We start from the raw sequence: 20,115 nt of genomic DNA, 5'->3' as shown, positions 1-20,115 counted from the left end.
GTCTGTTACATTTATACTCACCCATATGTTTGCTTTTCCTTGGCTCTTCCTCTCTTCTTGATGTTACATTTTCTTCTAGTATTAAATTCCTCTGTCTGGAGAACTTCCTGTAGCAATTCTATGAGAATGGGTCTGTTGACAATGATTTTTTTTTTTTTTTTTTTTTTTTTTAGCTTCTTTAGTATCTCACCTTCATTTCTTTTTCTTCCCTTTTTAAAAAAGATTTTATTTATTTATTTATTTATTTGCCACAGACAGAGATCACAAGTAGGCAGAGCAGCAGGCGGGGTGGGGAGGAAGCATCTCCCAGCTGAGCAGAGACCCCGATGCAGGGCTCGATCGCAGGACCCTGGGATCATGACCTGAGCCAAAGGCAGAGGCTTTAACCCACCAAGCCACCCAGGTGCCCCTCACCTTCATATCTAATGGCTGTTTTTAATGGAATTACAATTCTGGATTGACACTTCTTTCAATGCTTAAAAAAACCATGTGCCACCTTCTTCTGGACTTCCTGGTTTTTGTTTGTTTAAATGAGAAATCATATAGTTATTTGAATGGTTCATCTCTCACAAATAATGCATCATTAGTCTCTGGCTATATTCAAAGTGTGCTTTAGTTTTATTATTTTCTTTGTTTTGTTTTTTGGTTTTTAGCTGTTTGATTATATCTAGCTGTGAATTTCTTTGGGTTTACCTCTTTAGGGTTTGCTGAGCTTAAATTTATAGGTTTATGTCATTTGCCGAACACGGGGAATTTTTAGCTATTATTTCTTCTAACAGTTTTTGTGCAGTGAAGTCTCTTTATTCTAGAATTCCAGTGACATGAGTGTTGTATCTTTTGGTATTATGCGACAGGTCCCTGGATTTACTTTTCTCTCTCCGTTGTTTAGATTAGGTACTTTTTATTCTTATGTATTCAAGTTCATTGAGTTTTTTCTGCTCACTCCATTCTACATTTGAACTCATTCCCTGAGTATTATTATTATCGTTATTATTTTTTCATTTAGGCTATTGTTCTTACAGTACTAAAATTTCCATTTGAGTCTTCTTTGTAGCTTCAGTTCCTTTGCCAACACTGTCTTTTTTTGTTTGTTTTTTGTTTTTCATTTGCTTTCCTGTGTTTTCCCTTACTTGTTGGAACAGTTCTAGAATAGCTGCTTAAAATCTTTATTTGACCATTTCAACATCTGTGTCATCCCCACGTCAGTGTCTGTGACTGTCTTTGCCCGTGTGAGTTTAGGTTTTCTGGTTTCTTTGTATGCCTAGGAATTCTGGTTGTATCCTAGGTAGACTGAATACTCATGTTATGATACTTCGGGTCTTATTATAACTGTGGAAATTGGTGATATTTTTGCATTAGCAGGCAATCGATCCAGTTAGATTCAGGCCGGAAGTTCTTACCTTCCTTCTGTGGATTTTGTTTCCAGTATCATTTCTGCTGTCAAAGACTTTCTGTAATAGTTGGATCTGTCCCACATGTGTGCGTCCCAGTGGCCAGTCTGGCTACCCGAGCAGTGGTCTGCCCAGTTCAGCTCACAAAGTCTGTGGTAACTGTTGGGGTCATACGCAGATACGTGTAACTCGGGTGAGTGTCGAGTTCATAAAAGCAGTATGTGGTATCATTTCCCCAAACTCTTTCCTTCCTTCCAAACTCTTTCTAGGATCCTCAAAGTATTTTTTTTTTTTTAATTTCCTAGGGCTCCCCTTTCTTGTTCTCTAGCCAGAGAGCTGGTGCTTTTTTACCCTGTTCTTGTGCTCCTATGATGAAGCCTGCCTTTGTGACCAAGTGGAAGAGAACAGAGAAATCAGGTGGTGGGAATTCGCTACCTACTGGTACCAGAGCATCTCACATCACAAAGAAGTTTTGTCTCCTCCAGATCTTGGGCATCTCTCTCTATCTGTATTTTGATGCTTAATCCTGGGTTCTAGGCCACCTTGAACCCATGCCAGGGGAGGGGGGCAGAACCCACCACGTGTCTAGTGGTACTTTGAATTCTCTCTTCTTGCCCACCCCACCTGCTTACCTTGCAGAGACTGCAAATGGTCTGCACTGAGTGGAGGGAGACTGGGTGAAGTGGGCTTCTTCCATCCTACCTAAAACCAGAATCTCCTCACCTGCTTCATTTACTATACTGTGGGAACATACACATAAAATAAAATTTACCATCAATTTAGGGACATTAAATACATCCACAATATTATGCAGCCATCCCTCTCTAGTGTGAGAACTTTTTCATCTCCCCAAATGGAAACTACAAACCCCTGAAGCTGTCCCTTCTCACGGCTTCTTCCCCAAATCCCCTGGCCACAACCAATATGCTTTCTGTCTTTGTAAACTTGCACCACTTCATTTTTTAACAGTTTCTGGAGATAAAGTTTGCATAGTATTAAGTCACTTATTTCAAGTGTATAAACCACTGTGTGTCTGTGTTTTGTATATTTATAGAATTGTACCCATTTTCTTTTGAATATTTTAGAGTATTTCCTCCGAGTTTTTTTTTTCTGTTATCTTTCTTTCTTCTTTTTAGTGATCTCTTTTACTAGTTTTTTTTTTTAACAAAACAGGAATTATAACATGTGTGCACCTTTCTACCTTCTTTTCTCAAAAATTACATATTGCGTTTTGAGCATTTCCCATTTCTGTTTTTCAAAACTGTGGTTCCAAATGCTGCACGTTGTGCCATCATACGAATGTACTATAATTTATTTTGTATTTTCCCATTATTACACATTTTAATATTTACAATTTTTTCTTTCACACATAATGCTGTAGCTAATTGACATATAAATAAACATCTGTTTATATCTCTTCTTATTTTCTTAGGTGCTACTCTCAGAGGTGACGTTTCTGGGTTAAAGGGCATTGGCAAAACACCGATTTATGGATTTTGGGGTTCTGGCCTATCCAAAATAAAGCTTCTTGTTTTTGTTTTTGTTTTGGAGAAAGTACAAAGAAGCTTTCAATACAAAATACATAAAATATACATCAAAAGTCAGTTCCTAAACCTTTTTATCCTTTAGTAAAGGTTTCAAAAACTTGCAATATATTGTCAGATGTAAGGAGTCAGGTGTTGCTGCGTTGAAAAAAAAAATACGAGAAATACATAGAATCCAGTGTGAAAGCAGACTCAGATTTTACTCCAGCTCACTATCTGAGCTGAAGGTAGAGTGCCAGTCCCCACAAAGGTAGAGTGGCCATATGTCACAGTCTGCCTTGTCACTCCCGCTTCACGTCTGCTGTCCCTAGCATCATCGCTGATGCCACCCTACCCTCTCCTCCAACTCACATCCATTTTTCCTCTTTGGATATTACGTTAGTGGTCACTCTCAAGAAACATCCTTGATTTTTAAGAAGTACATTTTGGTAAGGGGAAGGTCATCGAGGCATGGCATATGTATCATGAATGTCTCTTTTTTGAGCTTACGATAGATATCACAAATTCATCAGAATTTCTTTGATATGAGCATGTCCTCGGAATTCTCCCCAACACAGTTATATGGGGACTTAACTATGGTATGATTAGAACTGGGCCATAAAATGGAGCCCATTTGCCAAGGCATGTAGGTGACACTATTGGTCCTTGACAGGGGACAAGATGTCATGTGTTGGCCAGTGCCTAGCCCCAACCGTTTTGAGTGGGCTTTCAGTGAAGAGTGGCCAGCACCCTTAGGGCAAGAGGGACCTTCACACGGAGGGAAACCATCATTCCTGGGCAGATTTTCCTCCCACGCCCTCTTCGGGATCTCTCTCCTCATTGTTCTTCAAGACTCTGGCTCAACCTAGCTGTATTTCTGGATCACACGACTGAAAATCCAAGTGAAGCTCTGACTGTGTAGACCTAAAGGAAAAAAATTAAATGCGTAATTAATTAATTCTGGGTCTGCTTTGAGCTGAGTGATTAGAAGCAACTTTCCGTTTTCTTTCATGTTGTTTTTGTGCAGAACCTGCTGATTTCCCCCCCTCTTTTTCTTTCCTTTGTAGGTTTCAAGACAACAGATGAATTGTGAAAGAGAGCAGCTAAGGGTAGGTGCATTTTCCAGTAAAATACTTCCTGGTTCTCATTTCTGTATGATAAGCAAAAATTTCCTTGTCTCTCCCAAGACACAGGGTTCTAAATAGCGGGCTTCTTTTTAAGACTGGTAGAGTTGAAAATATTTATCCCAGCTAATTTAGTATTGATTGAGCTGGTAAATACAGTATATCTTCTTTTGAAGTGCCATTATAGTAGATATGGATTTTTTGATTTAGATTCAGCAATAAATACTTTCTTCTGGAATTTGTTTGACATCATTGTACTCTTTTTATGTACAACACGAGGTCTGAGTAATAACAAAGGTCAAAAGGATGTCTTGCTGCCTTCTTAATGTGAATACCCGGCTGTTTGCTGAGTGGCTGAAATGCTCTCTTGCTGTTAACCAGGATGGGTGAGCCACGAATATGTCAAGGGCATTTTCTGGGAGAATTCGAGTCCTCCATAGAGCTTTTAGTTTTAGTGGCATTTATGTATGTAGAAGAAAGAGGCAGAATTTTAAACTCGTATGCTATTCACTTTCTTAAAAATGAAGCTTTCTCAGTGCTCACGAGTTAGGGATAATAAGTGTTCCCCGGATGAGGGGAGGGTAGTTTGCTTATAAAGAAAGAGAGCTGGTTGAAACTGTTCTCCTCATGGTATCATGGTTGATATCCTTCTTGGTGTGGATATGGTATTTTAAGAAACATCAGGATTTTCTCCATCCCCCCCATTGTTTTTTGTTGGTGGTGGTGGTTTTTTTTTTTTTTTTTTTTTTTTTTAAATGCACTCCTGTTTTGGATGGATGACTTTGAAATCATAATTAGCCCAGTTTTAATGTCGCTGATGGAAGTTGGCAATTTTTACCGGACAGTGTGCCTTATCATCGTGTTGCCATATTCAAAAATCTGGAGGAATATACTGCTTTTAAAAGCATCACAGCGAGGTTTGGGGTTGAGGTACCATTGTGCTCGAAGGGATCTAATGCATCGGAATAATTTATTAAACCAGTCTAATGTCATTTATACACAGCCTTGTAACTTTTCAGAGCATTTACTTAATGCCGGTCTCAAGATGACAATGATTTGTAGAGTTCTTTCCATTTTACAATTGCTGTTGGCATCAGGTTTGTTAAATCCTTGTGTAAAACAGAGTCTGGTTGCATGGAACTGAGAGAGTGAGTCGTGGATGTCTTCTTTTATGCATATTTATTTTATGTGGTCTCCCAGCATGGCCCTCTCTGTTAACCTCTCATCTATACCTACTTCATTCCTAAGTACCTGTGCCTACATTAGCTGTGACTCCTTCGTGAAATAGCCTTCAAGATGTTTTAAGCTTTCCCGAGCTCTCTTATTGCTTTTTCCCTGCAGTCTGAATTACTGGTTCATCCTGGTAAATAATGTATTGCAACTTCAGATTTCTCTTCCTGTTTGGATGAGGACGATGGCCAGAACTAGGTCAGAGCTAGATAAAGAGGAATGCAAGCTTTTGTCTCCAGGATCCCTGATAAATTCCTCAGAATTAAGATAATCCTGAAATCTCTATTGCAAATGAGACTCGCCTGGCAAATGCAGGACTCCTGAGGTAATGGAGTGCTGGTGCGCAGTTTGAGGGGTTTATTATTTTGCATTGATGAGGACATTGTCAACAGGGGAGGGGTTTACGAACAAGAATGGCGCCCTCCCCACTCTGTTGAATAAATTCAAGCAGGTTTGATACAATGGGTCATATAGTTCAGTCCCCTCGTGGCTCCAATAGCCCCATATAAAATTATCTCTAATACCATGAATTGGTGCTTTGTTTGTCATTGCTATTACAGTTTTTGTTTTTATATCTTCAACTAATTTATGTTGTGAATCAATAGAAAACACATTTAAATTGATGGAATGCACATTTCTGTGGTTTAAAATTTAAATGATACCAAAGGGAATGCAGTGAAGACTTTCTTTCTGGTTTGAATCTTAGGCATGTAGTCCCTTCCTGGAAGTCGCCCAATGTTACTGTGCAGTCTGGCCTTCCACATCTGCGGGTATTTACTCCGTCTCCGCCTTGTCTTCCAGTCCTAGCTGTGTACTCAGCCCCTCTACTACCTGAAAAGAGAACTTTCTTGATTAAGGTGATGGCATTATTTTGGGGGACAGGGGTCCCTGGAAGAAATGTGGTTCTGATTTGAAATGCTAATACGTGGCCTTCTCAATGAAATGCAGTTTCCTTAATCTCATTTTTTTCTTCTTAGAAAGAGAGCCAGTGGGAGAAAAACAGTTATCTGTTTAGTTACCATCACCATTTCAGAGTGCCTGCCTGCCAGCTACACTTTCAAAAGTATGTTTTTAACACAGCAATCAAGCTGCGTTTCCAGATTTGCTGTACAAGATGACCAGACCGTAGGCATGTGGTCAAGTTCATATTTCTTCATTAGTTCATTCTGTTATGTTGTCAGAATTCAGGGATGCAAGCAGGTAATTGTAAAATGCATCCCTTTTTCTTGGCCTCCTGGAAACAGCAGCTAATGCAGAAAGGTACAGCTGCTCTTTCCGTTTTGTGTGTGTGGGCACTGTGCAGGGACTAGCATGTCCCAGACCTGCCCCTCTGCTTTCCTTTCTCTTTCTCACAAATTCTAAATTATTTTCTTTCCAAAATGGACTCTGAGGTACATGTTTCGTAAGATATTACAGATCTGAAACAAATCCTCTGATTTAGTTAATTCTCTAATTAATTTTTTAAAAAGTTGAAGAAAGGCAAACTTTTTTTTTTTTTTTTTAAGATATGTGTAGGACTTCTCAGAGCCTTTAATATGCAAAGGTGAAGTACAGGGAAGTGGAGATAATATGCAGTGTTTCGTAAAATCATCTGATCACAGAACATTTTTGGATGCAGAATACAGTCTGAGAAACACTCCTGAAAATCAGATCAGTTTTTAATTTTTTTCCCCAGCTAGGATGTCGTAGTCTATAAATACAGAAAAGCGATGCATTATTTAAAGTATAAAAACATTTCATCATTTCCCAATGCCAGGGCTGACTCAGTGGACTTCTGGTGTTAGCACAGTTGTTTGGAATCTCTGTTCTTCTCTTGGCCTTTCTCTGCTTCTTCCAAGATGAAGGACAAGCGTCCCTTCCTCCCATGACATTCTCATTGGGAAGGAGGGGAAGAGGAGGTTTTTCCTCATAGCTCTTGCGTTTAGTTGGAGGAAAATCATTCCGGGAAGCCGCCTCTGTGGACGTTCTCTTTCACTGCATCGGCCAGTCTCTATGCCAATCACTCCTACTGTCTTGGGATCTCAGTGATTGGCTCTAACAGCCATGAGTCATCCCAGGGGACAGGCCCATTGTCACCTGATCATATACAGGATTTGTGGATCTCTTTGGTGGAATTACCCAGTAGAGTCTGCCACAAAAGGAATTCGCATGGGCCCTGTGTGTCCCTCATGGTGTTGCTTCCTGCCAGCTCCTTTCAGTGCTCCCTTCCATCCCACACACACGGAGCCACATCTAAAGCCTCAGGAAGTGCCCGAACTCTGGCCCATGGAATTTCGTAGATGCTTTCTCTGCCGACTTCTCACAGATCACATCTCCCCATTCCAACTCTTCTACCCAGCTAGGTCCTCCCTCTTATTTTGCCTTATGTTCTTTGGAACGAGCCCAGGTGCAGTCTTTTTTCATTTCCCCTCAGCAGCAGGATCTGACGGTGCACTCACCCCAGCACCCAGCTTATCCCCAGAGATACTGTCCGTGAGCATCCCGGTCCCTACTCTTCCCAAGAGAAGAGCCTCATTCTGTTACTCCTGACCCATCATCTACCCTTCTCAGAAGGAACTCACATTCCTAGTGAGCAAACTACAGAACAGAAAACCCATTTATCCCTCCATCCCACGTTTTGGCTGAACCTTCCTCTGGGCTTCAGATCGCCACTGGGTTCTGCTGGGCAGTCGATCCACCAGTGCTCGCCATGTGATCTGTGCATTAAGAGCTCCTGACTCCAGGGGCTGGACCTACCACCTGGTCCCTGCATCACTGCTGAATGACGCCAACAGGTCGGGTAGCGCTCATGGTGCAGGTACCATAATCCAGCCACCAACACTTACTTTTCTGGCATCTGGAATGACAAATGGAGAGAAAAACAAGGGAGAGAGAAATCATGTGACTTTAGTAGCCTTCTGTCTCCCTCAGTGACCTACGAACTGGAAAGATGGTGCGGTCACAGGGTAAGGGAATAAATGCCCACGTTGGTTAGCATTCACATAAAATATCTGGTTACGAAGGGATCTTTTGTGCTATGAGTATCTGACGTTGGTTTGGAGACTGTTCAACATGTTGGATAAGAACCCTACGAACCAGGCAAAGGCTTGGCTCCTGTGTGGGTCTGTATCTGTTCACGGACCAAAATCTTTATCAGCAAAATGGCAAATGGATACCATGGGGGTGGTCAGCATGGCATGAGGGGTGGTTAGGGGTGGTCAGGAGCTCTAGGGATATTGACTTAGCTTCATATCTCAGATCTGAATCTGCCCTACATTTTTTAACGCTTCAGTTTCCCTGTGTGTAAGATAGGGATTCTTTCTCTCCGGATTGTTGATCAGATGAGATGACTTATGTGAAACAGTTCAGAAAAAATGTATGCCTCTTAATGAGCAACATTAGCTGTTGTTAATATAGTAGTCTTCCCAATGATTCTCTCATTCCTCTCCTACAGAGAATACAGACATCCAGAGTATATCCATTCCCAGTCAAACCCCGACATTAAAAACAAACAAACAAACAAACAAACAAAACCCTCAAAGGACAGGTTCCATAGAAGAAAAGTGCCTCTCACTTAGCTAAGCAAATAATAAGGACTGATTCAGGTTAGCCTATGCAGAAAAGGCATACGAACCAGGCCTCCCAAGGAGCTTAGCATCAGAAAGCTGTCAGAACTCTCTCCTCCCTCATCTTGATTTCTGCTGGTGGGCCCACTCTAGAATTTTCTTTTGCAAAAGGATCTCTCCCTTTTTTAAGCTTATGGCACCTTTCAGCCCCTAAGATTTATGCTGCAGGTTCCTGCAAGTTTAGGGGCTGTTAATGCCTCCTGATTATACATTCCTGGATAAGGCTTCTGATTGGCCAGTCTAGCTCAGCGGCTCATTCTGGTCCGATCAGAAATGTCTGGAGAAGCAGGACAAATAAACCTCATTGCCCATGGCCAGCTACTGAGGAGACCTGAACATCAGGGAGAAAGTCATCGCCAGCTGCGTAAATATCCCCAAGGAGGTGTGCTGAACCCCCCCAAACCTGGCGATCAGAGGCAGGCAGAGGATCCTGGGAAATCGGTGTGTTACACCCAGGGTCCAGCTCAGCATTTTGCAAAGGGCAAGACACCTACCCTCTGTGTGGTCCTCACAGATTTCAGGTGGTGACCATCTAGTCAGTAAGAAAGGGGGGAAACTACTTAGAAAGTGATTCCTTTCTCACTTCTCTCTCAGTCCTTTTTATGTCAATGAGAAACTCTCAGTTGCAACTACACTCTCTTTGACAAGTCTCTCGCTGGTCCTAAGCCCTGTTTTTAACAGAAAGGGAGTGTGTGCCTCAGGCTTGGAGCCTGCAGCAGCCAAAACATCTATCTAGACTTTAAAAACATTGTTTGCAAAATATAGTGGTTAAGAACGAGGGGCCTGGAGCTAGGCCCTGCTGAGATGAAAATCTAGGCTGTAATTTACTACTTGTGCAGGTTACTGAAAGTCTCTGTACCTCGAATGCCTCCTCTGGATAATGGAGATAATTGCCTATTTCATAAGTCTTCTATCTGTGTATGTGTGTGCCCCTGCAAACATAGATTAAAGTCACAAATGCAGATGAGGATCTTAGAACATTGTCTCATGTGGAAGAGGTTCTTAATAATGGTTAAATATCAATAGGTTTATTTTCTTCCCATTAACTCTTATTTATGACTGCTGATACTGGTTTTCCAATTACAGTGGCAACACAAAGTTTCCCCGGCAAACACATCTATTTAGGTTAACAATGAGCTGCTTGAAAGACAGCTATTAACTACATAATGTTACACAATGCCTGCAGTTGGGACAAAAATTGTGACGTTGGAATGCCAATGTCTAAAGTTTCAGAAACATTGAAATTGCAGTGCCAACCTTGTGAAAGACGGTGTCGAGCAGGTCTGCGTTATCAATATTTAATTTGCCAGTTAGAAGCAAGTTTCTCATTTCTGCTAGATACAAGAGTGATGTGGATTGCAGAATGCAAATTGCTAATGATCATCTTGGCTTAAACCCATTGCCTTCATTCAGGCATCAGATAATGAAACTTCCCGGCTGCCTTGGAAGTGAGCTATCAGCATCAGAGACACCTTTCCCCTACCTCCCTGCCCCCACCGCCTCCTCAAGTCCAACCCATCCTTGGGGGCTGCTGAAACAACAGGGAAGGGAACAGAAGCCCCCCCACGACTTGATGAAACCTCACAGCATTCATGATTTTTAGACTACAAAGCGCCTGCTTCCATTCCGTTACTTACTCAAGAAATATTTTTTGAGCATGAGCCATAGGCCAAACACGGTGTTAGGTAGTGGAGATAAACCAAAATCTATACATACCTGTGTTCCTGTGCTTTACAGCCTAGCAGAGAAGGTAGGGATTGGTCAAATAACCATGGCAAAATTGTACATGTGAAACTGACAAATGCCTGAAATGAGGATGTTATATAAAAGCACATGGATGGAAGAAGCTTACCTGATTGACGTCTACTTATCAAACTTCCCAAATTAACCTTCCTGTCCAGTCCCTTTATAAAACATACCCATGACGTCCTGCGAAGTAGCTGTTCTGTACAATCTTACCTTTCTCTCTGCTCATCGAGGTGTCTGCTTGCCAAGAGTCAGTTGTATTTATTCCCAGACCTGCCTCTGCCAGCTGCACTTGTTATTGTAATTACATTATTTAGTGGAATATTGTGTAAACTGATGAAAAATGAGTGCAGTAAGAAAAAGAGCTGTTTCTATGAAAACTAAGTTAATGCTTTGGAAACATTCTGTGAGAGCTAGCCTCAACAATTACTTTGATTAGCTGTGAGAGGACTGTAAAATGTTAGTGGGAAAAGAACCCTCAGAAATCTGGACAGATTCTGCAGTCAGAATCTTTCCAGCGTGTCTTGAAATGTTTACCTCACTTTAAACAAAACCAGAACTGGAAGTATATATCAGACTTTTCCTATAAAGCAAACTTTTCCTGTAAAGGACCAGATAACGGCTACTTGAGGCTTCATGGGCCATATGGTCTCTATTGCCACCATTTAACATTGAATTATAGTATTAAGGCAGGTGCAAACACAATGAATAAGTGAGGCTGTCTTCCAATAAAACTTTATTTATAAGAATAAGTGGTGGGCCAGACTTGGCTCCTGCTCCATATTTGGCTGACCCTTCCTGGAGACTATGAAATGTGGATGAGGATTTCTCTGGGACTGATAATGAGGAATTTCAGTCAACAGAAATCACTCAAAGAAGACACCTCAGATTCACATCAAAGATCAACAGATTGAAGCACACTAATATATTTTACATTAAACAAAATATTGAAGAGACCTCTGTATCACTTTAAAAGTGATTTCTTGTTTTAATAGGCTTCCAACAAACTACCTATTCCCATCCCAAATGAGATGATTCTGAAGTATGGATAACTGACCCAGGGCTTGAAACATAAAGTTAAGTAGACTTATTTTTATGTGCCAACCCTAATGGCTCAAATCCCCAAATCCCCTCAGTCTAGAATGGAAGAATAAATTTATCCTTTTCCCCAGGATCCATCAACAAATAATTTCGGTAACTTCCCAGTGAGCGTCACCTTTTCCACATGTACATCCTGGCGCTCGTCCTCTGCTCACTGTTGTTCATTTGCTTCAGAATACTCTCTTTGCCAAACAAATGCCTAGTAACTTGCACGTCTGGATTATTTTGTCTTCAGAACCTGTTCTCTGGAAGCATGAACCTTGTCCTCCATATTAACATCCCAAGTACTCAGCTAAAGTTGGACTTCAGTGATGAGCAAAGATTTGCTGAATGCTCAGGGGGTAACAGAAGTCCAGTATGCATGGGGACTTGGAGAGGGGGACGCTCAGGGTACTTAGATCCCCACCATCAGTGGCCCTACCCAGTTTCTTAGAAGTTCCCCACATATGTCCGTGTGTGCACACACACATGAAAAAAACCTAATCAATGCTTTCTTTAATCTTACCTAAGTAATGGTCTCATTTTAGTGATTTTCTCCCACCAAAGGGAGTTTATCCCAAAGCAGATTCTCTACTTGTAAAAATTGCAGAAACTCAGAGCACTACAAGAATCTCTAGCAGTAGCTCACCTACTAAATGAAAAAGTTATAAATACTTAAGTTTTTAAAAGAAGTACTGTCTTCACAAGACCTTGCATTCCACACTCTTCCTTATGGATCTCCCATGCTCCCCAGTATTTGCAAGGTCTTTAATTGATAAGCATGAAGGGGAATGGATCAAGAAGTCAGCCAACTAGTGACAGATTTTGATTTCCCCAGCCTCACTGTGAGACATGGGTAAATAAGGAAATTTGCAGGTGACCACCTCCCTGTGTCTTTGGTGAAAAATCCTGTAATTCACGTGCTGTCGAGTATCTGCCTTCATTTGAGTCCCCCCCACCCCACCCCAGGCATTTCGGCCTGTTCTTTGGGGAAGACTCCAAAGTTATCACATTTAGGACACTTCGTCTAATATTCATTCTCTTTAATTTTAGCCCATTATCCCTAGTTATCATCCCCTTTCCAGGGCAAATCTGCCCCATTTCTTGCTTCATCATTAAATCGGTATCAAACAGCTTCAAGCAAACTTGCTAATAATGCTGACATTTCAATTTGTCATAGCCGCTCCTCATTCCTATGACTGATGCCTCAGCGAGGGCTTGCCCTGCTCCTCTGCTCTTCTGAGATCTAAATATCATTCCAGGAAAAATAAGGTACCTTTGGTAGGGAGGGGGAATGGACCAAGAAGCAGATAAATAAGTCTTCTGTAGTTTTTTCTACTTGGGGGCAGAAGAAGGTAAGTCTGACTGAGACAGCAAGATCTCTCCCAACTTTGTTCGTGGCCTGTGAGAACCAGCATGTTGGCTGTGCACACATGCGGGTAAATAGTGCATGCAGTGGGCATGTGCTCGTCTGTTGTCAGAGTCAGGAAACATTCCTACCCCAGTGCTCCATTGTCCTTCTGGGGTTAATTTTCTTTGCTCGTCTGTTCAGTTTTGGAGGGGCAAGGAATCAAGCCAAGGTCTACAGATATGGCCAGTGCAGGCCAATTGGACTCTCTCTCCTATGACTTTGTATGTTCTCTTAGTCCATTTGGGCTGCTCTAACAAAACACCACAGACTGGGAGGCTTATAAACAATGGAACTTCCTTCTCACAGTCCTGGAGGCTGGAAGTCCAAGATTGGGGTGCCAGTGCGGTCAGGCGAGGGCCCTCTTCTGGGTCACAGACTCCTGGTTGTGTCCTCACATGGTGGGATGGGTGAAGGGGCTCTGTGTAGTCTCTCTCATAAGGGCACTAACCCCATTCATGGAGGCTCCACCCTCATGACCTAATCACCACCAAAGGCCTCACTTGTTAATATCATCACAGTGAGTATTAGGGTTTCACTATATAAATGGGGGTAGCAGATGTTAAGTGGAGTGACACACAATAGACAAACAGATACAGTAGAAAGCTGGAGTTGATTCATTTCAGCGGTGATGTCGGTGATGTCCTGGTGAGACTGGGGGAGGCAGTAATTCCTCGGGCTGGACCTCTGATCCACACTGACTCCTCTTTTTATCGTGTAAGCCTGGCTACCCACCCCTCCCTTGGGTTATTTCATAGCCTTTGAGTGATCTCTTTTTCTGCTGATGTTAGTCAGAACCCATTCCTTTTGCCTGTGATCAAAGAACCCTTACCGATACGCTGGGGAAATACACTAAACTTGGGAGAACTGCAGAGCCAAGCGTTTGGTTAACGGCTTGCTAAAAGCCAACTCTAGTATCACTTCCCAGAATACTCCCCTGGTCGCCTTTGTGGGTTGGCACCACCATTTTAGTACTGGCAGAGCAAAGCAAAGAAACTATAGGTTTATGCTACACACAGAGCTAGATGTTTTACCAACATCTGCTCATTTCCTCGAGTCCTTATGAGCCTGGGAGGCATGGGGAATGAGACTTATGTTTCAGGGTAATCGGAGCCCTTTCCTTCTCTGCACAAGTCAGAAGGTCTGCTTTCAGTCAGTCAGATCCTTACAAATAAAGGAGGGTCAAAATGAGATGATCACACATCAGTTAGTTAATGCTTTTCAGAGGAATCTCCAAAGGCCACCTATAGTCTTTATAGAAGGTACCATCTCCTCAAACCTAGTCAGTAAAACATTTTGATGTCCTAGACTCACCCTAGAGACATTGAATTATCATGGTTTTATGGGTTGAGATGTGTCTCCCAAACTTCACACACTGAAGTCCTAACTCTCAGTATCTCAGAGTGATAGTATTTGGAAATAGGGGCTTTAAAGATATAAGTAAAATAAAATATCTTAAGAGAGGCCATAATCCAGCATGACTGGTGTTTCTGTAAGACGAGGAGATCAGGGGACACACCCACAAAGGGAAGACCATATGAAGACACGGGAAGATGGCTATCTTCAAGTGAAGAGAAGATGCCTCAGAAGAGCCCAACCCTGCTGATACCCTCATCTCAGACTTAAAGCTTCTAGAATTCTGAGAAAATAAATTTCTGTTAGGTAAGAAACGCACAGAGAATCTATATCAGTCATGGCAAAGGTGGAGTTCATGTGTCCACACTTAGCCATCCACGTCTCTTGAGACTGACCCTATCAACTGATCAAGGGCTCCTTTCCATTCAACCCAGAGAGTGACCTTGTAAACTTAAACAGAGCTTTTCTAGGTAGCCACGATGAGCAGATCAGAGCTTTTTCTCATGTTAAAATCTATTCATATTAGTTTTCTATTACTGTCCTAAATAAATTGCCATAAAAGTAATTTACACAACACAGATGTATTATTTTGCACTTCTTTAGGTTGGAATTCCAGCATGAGTCTCATTGGGCCAAAGTCAGGGTGCTGGCTAGACTATGTTCTTCTGGAGGCTCTAGGGGGGAAATTTATTTCTTCGTTCATTCTGATTATTGGTAGAATTCAATTCTCTGTAGTTGTATAAATGAGGTCTCCATTTCCTTTGTGGCCATGAGCCAAAGGACATTTCCAGCTTCTGGAGCCTGCCATGTTCCTTAGCTCATGGCCCTTTCCTCCATCTTCAAAGCCAACTATGGCAGAGTAAGTCCTTCTCATGGATTGAATCTCTCCTGCCTCTTCTTCTATTGTATCTCTCTGACTGATCCCTGTTATGCTTTTAAGGATTCATGTGATTACAGTGGGTCCATCCAGATAATCCAGGATTATCTCCCTATCTTAAGGCCCATAATCTTAATGCCATCTGCAAAATCCCATTTGCCATGTAACATAACATCCTTGAGTCTAACACCAGTAAGCGAAGATCATGTAGTCCAAAATCCCGTTACAGTATTTTTATATACCATCCCTACTCTACTTGGACTGATTCTGTTGGGCTTTCACATACTGCATACATGTACTCTGTGATCTGGGATTAGCCACTTCCATTTCTATGCAGAATTTCCAAAGTGAGAGGCCAGAGCATCCAGAACCACCATTGAAGGCAGCCCAAGATAGCCCGTGGCACACCCACGTGGCTTACCTCTTGAGCTTCTTCTTCCACATTTCCTGTTGGCATTTGGTTCTTTCCCATTTAAGTTCAGCAGTGACAAATGAAGTACTATAGGAATGTCTGTCTTTAAGAGCACTGACCCTTTGATCTTTTTTATTATTTACTTATTCCGTTGATTTTTTTTTTAAGGTTTTGTTTATTTATTTGACAGACAGAGATCACAAGTAGGCAGAGAGGCAGGTAGAGAGAGAGGAGGAAGCAGGCTCTCTGCTGAGCAGAGAGCCCGATGCGGGGCTCGATCCCAAGACCCTGGGACCACGACCCAAGCCGAAGGCAGAGACCCCAACCCACTGAGCCACCCAGGCACCCCTCTTCTGTTGATTTCTACTCACAAATTATATAAAGTAGGTAAAGAAAATGCAAATAATTATTTAAACAATAATCACTTATGTGTGTTACCTAAGTGTTGAATGAAACACATGAATAAATGAGTAAATCATGGATTCTAAAGACTCCTGGGGATGCCTATCACAGAGCCTTTCCGAGCACTGACATTTCTTCTCATCACTCACCCCCATGTGCCAAAGATAGCTTCCTGAAAACGCTGACGAACCTCATTATAGGGGCTGTTTTCATGCACAAGGCAACCCCGAAACTTGGAAGAGGCACTCCACTCAGGAGGGACAGGGATTTGATGGGTTGGTACCCCAACTTTCTCACCCCTAGGGTAGTGTAACTCTGAGATGTATTATCGATCATTGCCTAGAATTCCACAACTATGGGATTAAGTGTTGGTTTCCCATAGCAGTCACTTGTCTGTTAAGATGCCCTTCCTTGCTGTCTTTCTTCATTCCACATCTCCCTCACCTATTCCTCTACTGGTGCTTCCTTAGATAGTCTCCCAAACATAGTATTTGCACTTGAATTTTACCCCATTTTGGTGGCTCCATACTACAGTGTTACCACCACCATACTGAGCGACACCATAGCTTAATGATTCCATCCAGCAAGTCATTCTGAGTAGTAGATTTTCCATCAGTCTGGCCCTTATATGATCATTCTTTCGCCCCACCCCCCTGTTTTTCTTCTCTTTTATAATACATCACTCCTGTTCTTGAGGGCAGTTGTGGATTATTGAATAGATTTGAAAGGAGCTGCAGCTTGATTTTCCCTCCTATTGCATTTCCCAACAGTTGGGAAACTTGTGTTGATCTGACAGGGTAATTGGGGCATTTGATGTTGACAGGACAATGTCTTGCTCACATGTGAAGAGGCCAGTGCATTTGCTGCTACGATGTGGACATTTATATTTGCTCCAGTGTCATTTCTAATTTACAGGTTGCTTTTAAGAGTATAGAAACCTCGGGCGCCTGGGTGGCTCAGTGGGTTAAGTCTCTGCCTTCAGCTCAGGTCATGATCTCAGGGTCCTGGGATCGAGCCCCGTATCATGCTCTCTGCTCAGCAGGGAGTCTGTTTCTCCCCCACCCCCTGCCTCTGCCTGCCTCTCTGCCTACTTGTGATCTCTCTGTCAAATAAATAAATAAAATCTTAAAAAAAAAAAAAAAGAATATAGAAACCTTCCTGGGTAGAAAGCACAGGGTCGTGATTCTGAAAGCTGGTCTGCCCGCAGTACAGCACATGCGTGCACAGATATGCACACTCACAGAGTAATCTGCTGATAACAACTTGGGAATTTAAATATTTTTGGCAATTTTTATAGAGTTATTTTCAGTGGTTGTATTCGCTTGATCTTGATTGCATATATGGTTTGACGTATTTAAGCCAAGGGCGTATTTTTATAGATGTCTGAATTAAACATAGGATGCTTTTCAAGATAGCAGAGTTAATGTTTACGTGGTTTTGATTAACCTGGTTTTGCTTATTTGTGCCTAAATATTCCAAAGCAGAGCCATCTCCCTTTGCATAAAGTGATTTGGGAGCACAGCCCTAGGAAACATAATTTTCTAAATAGCCAAGAGCTTCATGCCCAGAATATTTCCCCAAAGATGCCTCAAACTAAAGATTTGAGGTTTAGCCATTTCCACACACCACCGCCCCCCACCTCAGGAAGTGCAGATTGGGAAATCGGTACCTAACTATATAGACATCCAGTGATTAAGGTCGACAGAAACCAGAGCCAGGAAGATGATGTTTGGTGGAGGAGGGACGGTATTGTGAACCAGTGAGCGGGACTCGGCTCGGAATTTGGAAACCCTTAGTGTGCGCAGTTTGCCCAGAGTGGCATGCTGTCGATTTTTTCCTCGGGCAACATTTTCCATTAAGGAAAATGAATTCCTGATAAACAGGATGGCCCTTCATCAGCACATCTTTTCCCCAAGAGTGATAAATGCGAATCTCATCTGGTTTAATATATCATAGGTTTTTTACAAGCAAAGCTAAAGCTTCCATCTTGAGAAGCATTCATTCTTTGGAGTCATAGATTATGTTATTATAAAACCTTGTATTGAGCATCTACTATATACCAGGAAAATAGGTATCTTCTCTTTAAGGCAAAATAAGTATGCTATCTTGTCTTAAAGGAAAACATCTTGCCTTTAAGAGCTATGCAGTCGGCTAGGTGTGAAATGTAGACAGACTTAGGTAATGATGCAAGGTAGAAGAAAATGCCATTCGGTAGATAGGAAATGAGATATCATGAGGGCTTAGTCCCTCCTAGCTACAGGTACTGCGACAGGTCTCTTAAAAAGGAGATTTTTCTCCCTCAACTTTGTAATCTTGTCTGAGTTCTCCAGATTTTGATACCCAAAAGGCTAATGTATTTTTCAATTTAAAAGATTACTTAAGTTGGGGCGCCTGGGTGGCTCAGTGGTTTAAGCCTCTGCCTTCGGCTCGGGTCGTGATCCCAGGGTCTGGGATCGAGCCCCGCATTGGGCTCTCTGCTCAGTGGGGAGCCTGCTTCGCCCCCACCCCCCGCCTGCCGCTCTGCCTGCTTGTGCTCTCTCTCTCTGTCAAATAAATAAATAAAATATTTTTAAAAAATTACTTAAGCATCTTAACCTCAATATACTTAAATCCATACTCATCATCTCTCCTCTTCACGCGCCCCCATTACTCTGGTCTTCCTTGTTTGTTCCGTCTCTTTGTAACAGCTCCCAATTCATTTGCTGGGGCCAGAAACCAGGGTGTTACCTGTGACTCCTGCACCTTCTTCACCTCCAGATTTGAGATCTGTCATATCTCTCAAATCTGGCAATTCCTCTTCAAATCCGTTCTCACAAATACAGTTGAGGCCACCATGATCTCTGTTTGTGATTACCCTGGGAACTTTCCAAAATTTTACTTGTTTTCCAGTTCTTGTTTCCTTTCACGGTGGACACATGTCCTGGGTTGCCTGAAACAGTCATAGTTCAACTGTTGTCTTTGTGTAATTATGAATAACACTTACATTCTTCCCAATAAAGTCTGGTTTGGACAATAAATTGTAATTACTCAATATTCCATTCACTCTTCTGGGCCAGGATGACCTTTCAAGGCATAGTTAATGCCCCTCATAATTTTTATTTTGTCACCATGCTTATTACCTTCATTACACTTACCCGCAATCTGTGATTACCTAGTTTATTTACTTGTGTACTTCTTTATGGTCTCCCTCTTCTACCTTCCCACTTCCTTTGTATTAAAATCTGCTAGAGCTGGGACAATGCTCATCTTGTTCATTGCTCTGTTCTCTAATGCCTGTACCATAGAGGAACTAAATAAATGTCTGAAAATACTAGATCAATATTACTGTTTTTTTTTTAAGCACACTGAAAGGAAACAGCATAGACACCAATGGCACAATTTGACCCAACTGATAACCTACATCCCAGAGAGCTGCTCTAGATCTAGATGTCACAAGGTATCAGGGGAGCCTTTACTTTTGGCCATAGAACAATTTTTTTTTTCCATAAACAACTTTACAACTGGCAAAATGTATGAAACACAAGTTTTCAGGCATTGGGCACTAGCAAGCATAGAGTTATGATCCTTGAGAGAATGAGAGGTGTGTGAAATGAAAGTGACACTTTACCCAGCTCTGTGCCTGGGGAAAAAGCCTCACCCATAGCTGCAAGGAAGTGGAGCCCAAGTGGACAGCAGAAGTTTCATTGAACTGAAGAGGCAGAGTATAAGAGTTGGGGAAGGTAAGGGGGCTGGAATTTGTGGAGCAGGGCACTGGAGAGGGCTTTGTTTTGTTTTGTTTTGTTTTTGTTTTAAAGATTTTATTTATTTATTTGACAGACAGAGATCACAAGTAGGCAGAGAAGCAGGCAGAGAGAGAGGAGGAAGCAGGCTCCCTGCTGAGCAGAGAACCCGATATGGGGCTTGATCCCAGGACTCTGGGATCATGACCTGAGCCGAAGGCAGAGGCTTTAACCCACTGAGC

The 20,115-nt window shown here is 42.1% G+C and overlaps 1 protein-coding gene across 12 annotated transcripts in view; it reads left to right on the top strand.

Annotated features, from left to right (window-relative positions):
- The window catches only part of RBFOX1 (RNA binding fox-1 homolog 1), a 2,042,166-nt gene that overhangs the window by 1,460,289 nt on the left and 561,762 nt on the right, over nt 1-20,115 (top strand). For all 12 annotated transcript variants that reach the window (XM_032843801.1, XM_032843800.1, XM_032843795.1 and 9 more), the window contains one exon: nt 3,982-4,023. In XM_032843801.1, the coding sequence (XP_032699692.1) occupies nt 3,982-4,023 (42 nt within the window). The remainder of the gene's footprint in view (nt 1-3,981; nt 4,024-20,115) is intronic.

Source organism: Lontra canadensis, unplaced genomic scaffold, assembly GCF_010015895.1.
Source record: "Lontra canadensis isolate GAN:19392208 unplaced genomic scaffold, GSC_riverotter_1.0 scaffold143, whole genome shotgun sequence".
Classification (NCBI taxonomy): Eukaryota; Metazoa; Chordata; class Mammalia; order Carnivora; family Mustelidae; genus Lontra; species Lontra canadensis.
The sequence above is the reverse complement of the archived record's forward strand: the minus strand, read 5'-3'. Positions and strand labels throughout refer to the sequence as shown.